This window comes from Sylvia atricapilla, chromosome Z (assembly GCF_009819655.1).
Source record: "Sylvia atricapilla isolate bSylAtr1 chromosome Z, bSylAtr1.pri, whole genome shotgun sequence".
Taxonomy (NCBI): Eukaryota; Metazoa; Chordata; class Aves; order Passeriformes; family Sylviidae; genus Sylvia; species Sylvia atricapilla.
This window is the reverse complement of record NC_089174.1, coordinates 15584756-15599090: the sequence shown is the minus strand read 5'-3', so window position 1 is coordinate 15599090 and position 14335 is coordinate 15584756. Positions and strand designations below refer to the sequence as shown.

Genomic DNA, 14335 nt, shown 5'->3' with positions numbered 1-14335 from the left:
TCTTCCCTTAACTTGTCACGCTACATCGGAACATTAAGTGAAAGCAGAGGAAAGGCATCATCTTCTAGTGTTCTTGCTCAGAGATTTGAGTGTCTGAGAAAGGGGAGTGGAATTGTTCCAGTCAGCCAGGCGTGGGTGGGCTCCACCTCAGGAGAGTCTTGGAGAAGGCTTGACTCATGTAGCTGCATTTTAGGGTTGTTTTTTTAAAAGAAGTTAGCCCTTAAGTAGGTGATTTAGGAGGATATTTAAGGACAGAAGTCTAGAATGCTCAGGAAATATCTGTAGAAAGTGACTTTGCACCCATATACAAATGATCATGGGTTCTAAGTACATGTACTATGAGCATCCAAATGTGGAGCATCTTCCTTGAATCTTCTAATAACTATCCTGAGAAAAAAAATTAAATCACTTATTTTAAAGTCACTTACTCCTATTGTTGATAATACAGAGCCTTTAATTTAGTAGTTTTCTAAACAGTTGGAAACTCAGGAACACTATGCTTTTTTTTTTGTTCCAGTTGACTCTTATAAGAGGTGAAAACATTCAGAACAGTCTTAATATAAATAACTGCCTTTTTAGCTGTTCTCCATTTTGGAAAGTTCAAAGTACTGATGCTTTCTACATTCTATTTTAACAACTCCAAAGTGCTTCTTCAAAACAGTGAAAATCGTATTTTTTTTCTGAATTTATCACAAGGGTAATAAATTTTTTTAACCCTTTCTATCCTCATAATGTTGCAAATTTTAAAAAAAATCTGTATCAGAATTATAACAGTTCTGTGGATCTTCATGATTGCCCTATAGAAAATGCTCTTTGTAGATAGTAATGTGTGATGGTATTTTCACATAAAAAGGCAAAGGTACAGGTGTTAAGGATACTTCTAGCTTCCATTTCTTAGTTTTTCATTCATTAAAATATAGTTTTCAATATTTCACTGCTGCAATTTTTGTGGCTGAAGAGGCTGAATTTTTTTATATATGCAAAAAAGACTTTCAGTGATAGAGATTAATTGCTTTATTTTGTTGTCAAAGGAATAGTACTGGGAAGAACAGCAAAAGTATCCATGTGTAGTTTTGCAGCACAACACACAATAAAGATGTAAATAATGTGTTTTGCAGCTCTGACTAAAATGCCACTTAGACTTTTTCTGACACTCCACTATGCTGTTTCAGTTGGTGATAACTTGGATTTCAGTCACTGATTTTAAGGAAGATGCTGGGAAGAAAGAATTCGTTGATTACCAGTATAAATTCTAACCTGGGCAATAGGAATTGATGAAGTTTATTACCAGGTGATGTTAAAAAACTCATCTTCATACTGAAGTCATAAATCCAGTGTTTTTGTGAACTTGTGTTGTGAAGGGTTGTTTCAAGTCAATATTTTACATAGCACATACTAAAAAACCCTCATGATTGTTGCATGTGAGTAGAATCTGCAGTGCTGTACCTGAGCCTCTAACCTTGCAGCTCTTCATGAGACATGCATTGTGCCATGGATAGGGACTGAGATGAAGTGGGTGTGTCAGGGGATTCACTATTATTACAGATTTCCTATGCTTAATTTGAAGCAACTTTAGTTTTTTCAGTAGCCAAAGAGGCATGCAGAACATGTGAGAATCCGTGCACTTTGCTAATAATTACATTTGTTGGGGGAAATAGGAAGTTTTTGCATGGGTTTTTTTAATTTCACAAATCTCTCTTTTTTAGGCTTATGTAAAAGTTACCACAGCTGTACTGCTGCACACCTTTATTTGGAGGGCTAGGTGAGAAGATAAGCTGTATACACAGAAGTATTAGGGCTGTGTGCATCTTGCATTTAGATAGGGTAGTGTAGTCCAGCTGTGAGGTTCTCTTCAGTCCTGAACTCTTTTTTTTCCTCTCGTGCTTGCTCGAGCCTTTAATTTTTCTTTCGTGTCCAATTATTTCTTTGAAATGGTGTGAATTACTGAATTCAAGATTACTATTTTGATTCTTACAAGAATTTGGATATGAATCTGGAAACGAAGCCTTTCAGGCTGTTCAGGAAGGAGTGTATGTTATTGGCACTTATCTAGGTGTATTGCTTTATGTTTCAGAGAGGTTTAATATGTCTGCCAGCAACAATCTGATTTTTTTCTATTTTTTTCTCCTCAGAATGTATGTGGTTATTACTGTGTAACTGATATTTTTGGCTTTGCCTTACCGAGAGAAAATACTAATGAAAGAAAGCATTGGTATAAAGCACTTCTTTCCCCTGGTTTTATACTGTTTTAAAGCATTTATTTCAACTTGTAAACCTGAAGTCCACCACTTGTTAGAGGATTGAGAAGTGTACAGATTCGTGGCCATTTCTTGCGTTGTTTTACTGTAGGTAGAATATTCTTTTGGTTCTCAGTGTCAGATAAAATGGAAATGATTGCCATTATACTCAGGGAAATTTTAATGGCCTTTATTTAAAATTTACTTGAAATATGGTCTATGTATACTATGTACTGGACCTTTGTATACATATACATGGTTTGTATACTGATTAGTAACAAAGCACGTTGAACTGAATCTCTATGGAAGTCAGTTGACTTCTCATTTGAGCATATTTTTGTGATTTTGATCCCATTTTTTTCTTTGTTAAGCTCTGCTCTCTCAAAGATTATGGGCGTTATGGATGTTTGTTTGGCCACAAAGATGGCACAGCAAACGCAGAGGTGGTCACCCAGTTTGGCCAAAGTGTGGTATAGAGGCACCTACTCCAGTCTTCATTTTTTCTCTTATGCCATATGACTCCATGTGTGGTTTTTCCCCACGCTTTTTCTTAAGGTATCCCACTCGAACTAATACATGCAACGGGTGGTTGTCGAAGAAACGGGTTTTCAATCACTGAGACTTTCTGGTCTGCATGTCTTAGTATCTGAGTTGTTTTACGCATGCTCAATACTGTGTGATATTTCAGACATTGTCTAATTTATCCTTTTTATCCCAGAACTCTTTTTAGTGATGGCATTGCAGTGCATTTTTAAGTTGATAATCTTCTGTTATCACACTGAAAGCTCATGTATGGGAACCCCTGTATTTTTACTGGGAATATTTCATAGATATATTTGCCTTCTAGTATCATGGTTGTACATAATGTTTGTGTAACTTAGGTGCCTCTGTAAGCGTAGAGATTTCCTAAATAGTATAATTGATGCCTAATACTAGGTTTAGAGTAACCACCTTGTTGTGCAGAGGTTTTATGTATGGTCTAGTCTGGTGTCATGGGAACAACAGGCACCACAGCATCAGTTTGAGGTATGGATTTTATTTCCTATGACACTACCAATCACATGAATTACGATTGTTTCCCATACACTTAAGTCTTTTTCCAATGCCCACTCTCAAATGTATCAATCTTTGTCTCATTAGACCATTTTCTAAGCATTTCTGCCATAGATACTGCTTACAAGATGTAAGGGAACAAATAATAACTAATTACTTGCTGATTTTGTGCAAGGGAAAGAAGTAGTAGTTAGAGTTTCTGATTAAATGCTTTAATATAGAAAAAAAACCCTGTAAGATTGTTTGTTTCAAATATACTGAATATACTGAAACAAAAATTTTACCATGAAAAAATAGCAAAGGAATCCATGAAAACCTTTATTTGAGAAAATAATTTTTGTGGGGAGAAAACTCATCGCATCTTTTTGTCTGGAAACAGCTCAGGAGAAGGAGATCTACAACCTTTTTTATAACATGATGTATTATCAATACTCATATTTTCAGCTATTTGCTTGATTAAGTCACTTCTCAGTGTTCAGTGTGACCCTTAATTACTGTTCTTATATTCTCAGTAACAGTAGAATGGCAAGTTTATCTTGCTCAGCTTTCACCTGTAGGCTGCTTACTTGCATGCTAACATGAAGACAAGACCGAAGCTGTTTTTAGAATGATTGCGGAGGGTATGTTGCAGGAAATTTGTCCGTATGCATTCATATGTTGCAAGGTACTAATAATGTGGCATGTGAAAAAGAGGAAAATCAGTAAATTACAGTCTTACATATATTCTTCCTTAAAAAAATACAATAAAATATGGTTTTATTTACAGTGATAAATCCCTAGGCATGTAGTGGTAAAGCTTTTGGTGCAGAAACTCCCTCACTGCTTCACTTCTGTTGTGATTATATTTGGAATTCTATGCCTTATGGCAAATTAGCTAGAATTTCAAAATACAGCTATTGCTTTGCTTATTTAAAAGTTGTTCAGTTAATAGGCTTCTTCATTTCATATTAAAGAAAATTCATGTATGTATGTTTGCCTTTGAATGTGAAGCTTTCTTGAAAGAATCATGAGGAATGGTGGGAGGTCATTGACATCATCTAACAAAATGAACTTAAAAATTTCAACAATGCTGTGAAACTGTGGCAAAGCATAAAGAGTATTTATATATTAATAATACATACATATAATAGTATGTATTAGAGGTTAAGATAAAAGCTCCAAAACAGGTAAAAGCTATATACATGCACTCAGGTCTATATACAAATACACAATTTCCATTCTTATTAGCCTTGAAACATAAAAGAAATATAGGGGGTATATAGCCCAGCCTCTTGCACCAGGACAAGGTGAAATAATTTTAAAATGAAGGAGGTTAGATTCACACTAGTTACAAGCAAGAAATTTTACAGTAAGGATGGTAATTCATTGCAGTCCTTTTGTTACTGAGTGTATTTGGATTGCTCATTATTTTCTGAAGTTATACTTGAAAAATCTGAATATGGAGTAAGATACAATTTATACTGCTTACACTGTATACCATTCTAAAATACAGTTTTGAGTTATTGATAAAGCAGTAATGACATACAATGTATGCATATGGCATACAGCTTTATAAACATGGTGATACTGATACATACATGGTCTGTTTCTCAAAGTTGGACTCAGAGCAGGATTTGCAATGTCAAGATCTGTCTTAAATTTTTAAGTGAAGTATTTCATCATGTGCATATATGTGACTACTAAAACAAACCCACTATACAAATCCCTCATTATTTTGTGCAATCTGCCCTTAAAGGAGGTATTTTCAAAAGCAGCAGTAGTTCAGTGCATTTGATTGGTTGATTTGAAGTACTTGGTTTGATTATTTTATCATGTTTATTTTTAGATTTTAAAATACTTTTAATAATAGCAGATTGTAAGTTTGTGCTTTAATGGTTTTCAGAAACAATTTACAAAGCCAGTAATAAATTCAGTGGGAATTTTCCTCATGCCCTAACTACCATTTTCTAGAAGATACTGCTCTTAGCAGCCTGAAATGCATGCAGATGGTTTATGGAATACATGTATAAAGATAATGAAGAATGTAAATCTGTTTCCTTAGCCTACATCTGCCCACATGTTATCAGAAACTTGGACTTCCTTATCTCCTAGGAATATATTTACTTTATAGTCTCCAGAATGTCTTTCTGAAGAAGACCTCTTCTTTACCTGAAAATTGCAAAATGAAAATTATTTTCTGGGTAATTAGTATTCTCAGATCATCAATTGATGTTAAGTAATGCTGACTTATTTTTATGTTGTTGAACATCTGGCATTAGAAGAAACTAGTGGATAAAAAACTGCAGAATTAATGGAATACTGTTTATATTACGAGGGTGATAACATGCAAATGTTTTGGAGGAGCTGGTTCCAACAGTGCTTCTTACCATCCTTTGCCTCAGCAGAGCAGTCTGTTAAGTTGTGAAAACACTGTTGTGTCAGGATACATTTTTGGGGCAGTTACAGGCTGATTCATTGAGGATGTTGTGGAGATGGTTTGTTTCAGTCAGATCATACTGGTCGCTGAAATCACAACTAATTTCTGAATCACGTTTTGTCACCTGCGTTCAACGCATATGTGTTCTTACATATGTATCTATTTATGCAATTGGGGTAAAAATTTGCTGAACAGTGGCATTATGAAAACTTCTCAACCCTAGGGAAAAGGCACAAAGCTACTGCAAAATTAAAGGTTTGAAAATGAGATATAAATGAAAAATTGAAAGTTTAATGCTTTTTTTCCAAAAATCTCAGTTCTAAGTCAAATAAAAATACTAAATTTCTAAACTTATTTCTAAACTTAGTCTTATCAACTGCAGTGATAGTACCAAAAACAAAAGTACCAAAACCACATTTAATTCTGGGGTTGGTTGGTTTATAAATAATATTTGTTGGTTTATAAATAATATTTAAAAACCGTGTTGTAAGCAAAGTAAAATAAAAATGCATGAACTAAACTGTGTAAATTATGTCCTATTTTGCTAGTATGGCTTTCTTTGTGTGAGAGCTGTTGGTAACAGGATGACAAACCAATAATGAAAGGTAGTAGGTTTAAGAAAGTGTATTATTCACAAGTGCTGCTTTAGTGATAAATTCTAGAGCATAATGAGATGGTTTCCAAATGGTTCCAAAGAGGATTTTTTTTTCTCACTGCATTCTGCACACTTAGCGTTTTTAAAAATTTGTCTGATCCTTGTCCAACTTGAGTAGAATACTTTGTGTTATCACACCTGTTATCTCTGGTATTTATTTCTCACATTAAATTGAATTGGTCTTGCATGTTTATTTTTCCCTTCATGCACACATTTTTCTGAGTTAATGTTTCATATTTATTTTCATTTTTTTCCATTAATTTCTTCCTCTTCAGGTGCAATCTAGCTCCTGTGGTGGAGTTTGCTGCCGATGTTGGAACTAAATCTGATTTTATTACCATGAACCCATCAGTTGTACAAAGAGCATTTGGAGGCTTTCGGAATGAGAGTGACAGAGAAAAATTTGTGCATAGACTATCCATGCTGAATGACAGTGTCCTTTGGATCCCAGCTTTTATGGTCAAAGGTGGAGAGAAGCATGTGGAGTGGGTTAATGCATTAATCCTTAAGAATAAACTGAAAGTGCGAACCGCCTATCCATCACTGAGACTTATTCATGCTGTCAGAGGGTAAGTGTGTGGAAAAGACTGGTCTGTCCTCAGCACAATGAACCTCATAACTAGAATTCCTAGCAAGCTGAAAAAAAGATGAGTGTTGAAAGGAGCGTGGTATTTCCCTTATTGGTGTAATGAATTGCATTTATGACAAGTTTGTTTGGTAATAAATGCTGGCCGCTCGTTTAGCCAGCTCGGCTGCTAACAGCTGAAATGCATTAGCACAATAACTATTCCAATTGCATTTCTGTGTGCAAGCATGTATCATCCTTTAGTGATAAGCTAATCTTAAAAATAGACTGAAATCAGTGTACAGTAAAAGTACTACATGTCTTCTTTGGGAAACAGCTATGAAGGTAAAAAATACAACCTGAATAGCGTCGGGGTAAGGAAGCAACCCTGTATGTAATGAAGCTTGGCAGATCTGAAAGTACTGAGCTCCTTCATAAAATATCTAGGATTTGGAGCAATCTTTCTTCTTTTGAAAGGAGATCCTTTGCCACATGCTTGGGCAATTCAAAAATACCGAGTAGAATCACTGAAAATGTTAATGAAACCACTTATTAGAAAAAAGTTGTGTCCACCCTTTGAGCAGATATTTTTCTTTTTAATCCCATAATTGAACAAAACTGTCAGATGAAGGCTCCAATGTCTTTGTCATTACTATATAGTACAAGTAGGGCTATGCCTGAAAATCGTTCAAAAGATGATGGTAATGCATTTGTACATAAAATTATCACATTATGGTAATATTCTGCTGGAGTTGCTTGAAATGTGCTGTTTGTGGGGTTTAGGAAGATGCCTTAAAGTACTGCTATTGGCTTGTACATCAGTTACTGATTATGTAGCTGCTCTTACTGTTACAGCAGCAGAGATACGTTTAGAAAGGATGTTTGAACCATTATCGCAATGTCGTGTGAGAGTAAAGCTTAGACATAAGTTGTTCAGGCTCTTTTGCCATGTCTTGTAGATTAACTGCTGCATTCCCTCTATGGTGCACTTCTGGCACTGGAAAAATATTCTGTTGCCTCTGAAATTATGAAATCCTTCAGAAAACCTTCACTCTTTTGTTGAATTACTCAGTTTCATTAGACATTTTAGACTTTAGCTCTTTATGGGCCATGATTGAGTTGAATTATCAAGTATTCAAAATGTCTGTAGTACATAGGTGTAGTGATTTGTATGTGTACATAAACCTGTCTGAAATTGTTTCCAGTTTGCAAACAACTGTTTTAGTTTCCTTCTCCTAAATCTAGACAAAACTATCAAATGTGAATGGTAATTCAGAATACATAATCTTTAACCTGGCCAATTTAAAGGTCCTTTAGGGGGCTTTGTCTTAAAAAAATTATTAGTACCTATGTTGTCTCTCTGAATGAGGCAACAAAAGCTCTGCCATCCTAATTGTTGAAAAGTTTGGATTGAGCTGTATTTTAGATTATATATAGCAGTATCGTCTGATATATAGATTTGTTGAATCTGTGGTTTAAATTCAACAGTAAATTTTAATTGATATTAAGAATTCTTTGATTTAATGAACCTAAAATTTTATTAAAATATGGATGTAAGGTGAATTTTGGTCCATTTAATACCTAATAATCAATAAGGTTCATGATTCCAATCTGACATGCTGAATACAAATGGAGAACATATGATGAAGGCTGCAGGCTCAAGATTTGGAAAGTGTTATCTGCAGTCCTTTTTATATGTATCAAACTATCAGTTTTTTTCTTCATTAGTCTTTAAAGCGTGTGGTGTTAGGTACTTTCTAAGGTAAGAACATAAAGTTCCTTAGATTTCTGATCTAATGAGCCAAATTCTTTATTTCTAATGCAATATAAAGATACGTTAGAGTTTTACCTACTAAAATGTCAGTTTGGCTACAATCACAGCTCTGCACTGAAGTTCTCATTCCTGTTCTTCCTTCTTCTTTAATGAAAAAAAACTTCATGAGCAGTACATAGTGTTCCAGAGTTGCTGTTGATCAAATAGTTTCTATTGATCAGATGACTGCATTCTGAGATAATTTTAAAGACTTTTTTCTATCCATTAATCACTTTTTTGGTTAGAAAAAATGGTAATGTCGTATTGGAAAAAGAAATTACTGTTTTGCTGATTTCGTGCTTTATAAAACTTCTGTGAGTGATGGATGTTTCCCTAGAATCTCAGAAGGATTTTAGGTTTTGAAATAAGATTATATACATACAAAGTCCAGGACAATAACTACTTTTTAAATCAGTAGTGTCATAAATCACTGTTGTATTGAATTTTTTTTTCTTCAGTAGATTTAGATCAAGTGATTACCTGTGATGATTTTTCTGTATTTTGCTTTTCCACTTCTTGATCAGTAAGTTTTCAGTATTAGATTTTGAAAGTGATTTGGGAGCCACTGCATGATTTTTTCCCAAAGTGTCTCTAAAACCTGATTTATGGAATTTTGAATGTCACGTGCACATATTGACAAAGTAAATGAGGCAATCAATACATGACAGAGTTCAAGATCTTTAACATCTTAACTGATTAAAAACATTTACTTGCTCTCTAATGTCACTAATGTCTAGTGCCTAGTTTCAGAAACTTTTTTTTATTAAGAAGGCTGAGATTTAATGCTGAACTATTTCATTAGGATTATTTGTGGCAGTATTTTCCAAATGAAATGACACTCTCTGGGCTGTGGAAAGTTTCTGTATAGAGGCTTGTCCCAGTGTCAGGGCTGTAATTGAATATGGATTAGACAGTAGGCCAATAGGAGCAGAACCTGCTGGGATTAAAGTCCAGATCATACTGTTTTCTTCTAGTGCTGGCAGACAACCAAACTAGAAGTAGCATCAGCAGGATGTTCTGCCATGGATCCAACCTTGTGGATCCTTGGAGGGGTAAGAGAGGATTCCTGAGACTAAACATGTAGGGTTTTTTTTTTTGTTTTGTTTTGGTTTTGTATTTGTTTTTGTTTTTTGGGGTTTTTTTTTGTTTTGGTTTGGTTTTTTTGTTGTTGTTTTTTGGTTTTTGTTTTTTGGGTTTTTTTTTTCCGTGCTTCTGCTGGTGAGTATTTGAAAACATCTGTTGAAGAGGCTGAACAGTACCACCCCCTTGCCCTGACAAGCAATACAGATTTAAAATACACTCGTTTTCTGAGAAGCTTTTTTCTTGTATTTCCTCTCCTAAATCCACAAAACAAAGTTCTCACGCTCGTCTTATGTGTAAGAATGTTTTCTTGGCTGCCCTTCCAACTGGAGCCATCCAGTAGGAAACTTGATATTTTGAACTATTAGTCACTCAGCGGCAGTATCACTGAAATTGCTTCACATTAGATTCCTTCCCATCTTTTGGGTACAGAACAATTGTGTGGACATCCTGTGGGATTTGCCTGTGCTTTGCTTATTTCCTCCTTGATCCTGCCTGTGAAAGAGCAATATTATCCTGTATTAAACATGGCAGAACTCCCACTGGAATCTCTGAGTTTTGCCTGTGTAAGGAGTATGCTGTGACTATTTATGGTCATTTCTCAGTGCAGGGTCTTTTTTTCTTTACTAGTGAAAGCAAACAGCTGTTCTTTGGATGTAGTGACCTTTTGCACAGCTTTACCACTTCTTCAGAGTTCTTTACTCTGGGATTTATAATGAAAATACTTTCAGAAAATGAAACATGCAGAAATCAAGTAGTTTTCCAGCAGCTCTGTGCTGAGAAACAAGTACTGTGCCAACTTCTGCAAACTTGTTTTTATTTTCTTCCTGCTAACAGACTTCCCTTTTCAGTTTACTGCTAAATATATTTATTAAGAAAAGATGGTTTGAAATTCATGGATGAATAAATCACCTGAGAAAAAAAGGGCCATTATGCTAAAAATAGAATTCTGAATATAAAATGACTGTGTCTTTTGCATCATGTAGATAAATATTCAGAATATTGGGAAAAAAATCACACTACCTATGTTTCAGTGGAGTACAGTCCTGTTTTTTATGTATCTGGATGTTAAAAATGTGAGGTTTACATTATAGTATCCTTGTGCCCTAGCATAAAGTGTCCTTGGGGCTGGCTTTGTTTAACTTACACAAACAAATGGGAAGCCAGTTTGGATTTTAAGAACGTAATCTATTATGTGAAGTTGTTCATCTAATCCTGATATCCTGTCCTATGTGGAGAGCAGGAAGTGATGTTCTTGTTCTTGAAATGGAGACACTCCAGGGTTCACCTTTCAGTCTCGCAGCTACTTGCCAGAGCTGCAGCTCTCCTGCATCTCTTAAGGATATGCCCTGATCCAGCTTAAAGTTTCAATGAGATTTTATTTCCATTGCACAAGGTCTCCTATTTTATCGTGTTTCTGAAAGATTTAGCAAGGTCTGTCAAGAGATATCTCACATTTTTGAAAGAGGGTTTTCATTGAAGGAAAGCACAGTTGAAGTAGAGAACATGAAAGCAGAATTGTATTTTTCACTACCTGGTCCATTCTGCCAGGTAAGCCAAGAGAAGTTTATCATAATAATAGGGATATTTTTATCCAATTTTTTCTATTTTTATTTACCTTTTGACAATAAACTTCTGTAAGTTTTTGTTTTGGGAGGGCGGTTTCATCTCTTACTGAGGCAACTGTTTTGCTCCTCTTATCAGCTGTGTTTATATACCTAACACTTGTAAAACTTACTATTCCCAGATTGAATTTCAGGTTTCAACTAATGGAGAGCAATAGAATTAGTCATAAGAAAAAATAGGAATGAAATTTTCCATTTTCAAGTTTTGTTGCTTAGGTTTTCTACCACTCTAACTAATGCTAATGACTCGTAGGAGCTAAGCAGGGAGTAGGTAACATATAGTTTATTCATACAGTGTATCTGCAAATTTATATTTATTTGAAAAATATTTTGGTATTTATTGTGGGTTTGTTTTTTTTTTTTCAATTTTAGGTTGAGGTTTTTTTAATTTGTTTTTCCTTACATAAAACCTGTGTTTCTGAAAACTATAAAAATAACTGCCATTTAATGATTTCCTACTGCTGTAAAAAAACTCCAAACTGTAGCTGTGTGATTGAGAAGCAAACTGGAAACATTTTTGTAGTCTGTTTCTGATGTACCATTAATGGGACTGGAATCCACAGAGAGTGATGTTTGCCCTATGGTATTAATAGAATTGAGAATAGCTTCTCTTGGGATTTTCTTGGACACATGAGATGAATTATCTGTTGATTCTGGCTGGAACATGTATGCATGAGAAAATTGTTAGGTTTCCTTCCTTTTTTTCTTTTTTTTTTTTTTTTTTTTTAAGCAATGTTTCCAAGATAAGACAATAATAAAAATTCAGCTACTTTTTGTTTTGATGGTAATGTCTTCCGGGAGTTTTTAAAGATGTGTGCTTTTAGTTTTGATATCACTGAGCTTCTGTGATGAGGAGAGGTTGTTTTGAGCATCCACCCAATAACAGACTTCTTCAAATGCTAGGTTAACTGCTGAGGTAGAGTGGAAATAAGCGACCAAAGCTATAGCTACAGGCACTATATGGTTTGGACTTTTGCTTTGGTCAGTTCGGGCCATTGGGCTGTTAACATGAACAGTGCTTCAGTGAAATAATACACTGGCACAAACCTGAACAGTGGTATCAGTAGAGGATGGAGCAGTTTGTCTTCTGTAGCCTTTCCTTTTGATGCATCTGAGTTCCTTCAAGAACGTTTTAATGGATTTGTTTGAAGTCTCTGAGTTCTTGTTGGTATACAGGGAGAGATTTAAGCGTTTCAGATCAGAAGCGCTGAGAAGCATCTGAGCATATTTTGTCTGGACTGAGTGCTAACACTGATGGCTGCTATCTTCTTTCTGGACATTTCACCAAAATGTAGCTGCTGTGTCTTCTGTTTGTGGGTAAAAAGTTGTTAATAACACACCAGTGTTTTGGCTGTGCCTGAATGTCACTTGCACAGCCTCAAAACTTCTGTTTACCACAGGAGATGCCATGCCATCCAGTCACATGCTCAGCAAGCAGTACAGCTTGGGGTAGCAAAGGAAGAGGTGGGAGGCAGCTCTTTCATTGACCTAGTAAGCTGTCTTTATCTTGATCCCTGACTTTACTTGGTTTTGCTTTTCCTGTTCTCTCCCCACCCCACTGAGCCATGGGGAGGGGAGTGGGAGCATCTAGGCATTGTCAGGCCCCATGTGAAGGAAGGAGCTTGTTTATTTGGTACATAAGCCATGTATAGGCTTTTCAGAGGCTAAGGGGAAGCCTGTTTCAATTTACGTCAAAGAATTAGAAAGTGAGAAAAAGGGTGAGCATTGCTGTATTTCAGACCCTTGGGAGGGTTAGGTCAGTGCTGATGTGATGTGTTAAGAACAGAACATGTTTTCAAAGAAAGTAACTGATTAATCAGGTGACAAATCTGGATTCTGCTCCTTTGCTGTTGGAAAGCACACCATAGTTGAGGTAGATACTAGTATGTGTTTCAGATGGAATGAGATTTGGAGTCTCTCACCAGTACTTCCAGACTGAAGGCTCTGTCCCTCTCCGTTCTGTCTTGTGTGTCTCTTTCAGCAGGGGTTGCTCCTGTGAATCCTGTTTTTAGGTGTTATGCTTATCCTTATCCCCACTGGTAGCCATGAGGACATACCTGTACATGTGTGGGAGGTTAGTGCTGCTTGGATTCACATTATGAATCCAATACTATAACCTGCTGTATTGAAGTCCTTTTTTGAGATCTGTCTTTCTGTCTTCAACTGGTGAATTAATAGGCCATTGGAAAAGTGAGGAAAATAATATTACTTCTATAATGTGTAAAAAATAATTACTTTAATTTCTAACTTGTTTTAAGCAATATTTCTGTATAGAAATATTATAGTTCCTATACCTCATGAGCACTGTAGAAGCAGCCTATTGATGTTTTCAAGTTTGTATTTAGAAGCAAGTGTCATAATTTGCATTTTTGTATTATATCTTTAGTGAAGTAGTGAAAGAAAACAAACTTAGCAAAAGTCATTGCTAGAACTTGCTTCTTCATTTCACATTTCTTTTGTACTTTATTGTCTACCTCTGGAATACAGGGGACTTTCCAAAGAAGATTAGTAATCATTTTCTTTTGCAAGAAAGAAGACCTGTAAAAGAATATGAGATAGTGCCTTACTGAAAGCAAATGCAGCCTCTGGTTTCAGAACGCTTTGGAGGCTCACAAGGTGGGGGGTTTTGTTCCCTTTTTTTTTTTTTTTTTTTTTTCCTTTCTATTTTAGTATAAATGTGGGCACACTAACTAGCAGAATTGGCAGAGAGGAAGTAAGTGGGTGTTTCACAGTCATACTGAAACCAACAGGTGGCACAGCTTATGCTTCTAGCAAATTATTTAGCCTCAGAGGAAATGTAACATAGAGATGGGCTAACAAGGCGGTAGAAAGATTCATGTGTGGCACAAACTTGACAGGTGAGGCCTTGCCTTTTTCCCCTTTTAGTCTAT

General features: G+C 35.6%; 1 protein-coding gene across 2 annotated transcripts in view; it reads left to right on the top strand.

Moving 5' to 3' along the window:
* The window catches only part of ST8SIA4 (ST8 alpha-N-acetyl-neuraminide alpha-2,8-sialyltransferase 4), a 54537-nt gene that overhangs the window by 19591 nt on the left and 20611 nt on the right, over nt 1–14335 (top strand). For both annotated transcript variants that reach the window (XM_066339119.1, XM_066339120.1), the window contains exon 4: nt 6637–6930. In XM_066339119.1, coding sequence (XP_066195216.1) covers nt 6637–6930 — 294 coding nt within the window. The remainder of the gene's footprint in view (nt 1–6636; nt 6931–14335) is intronic.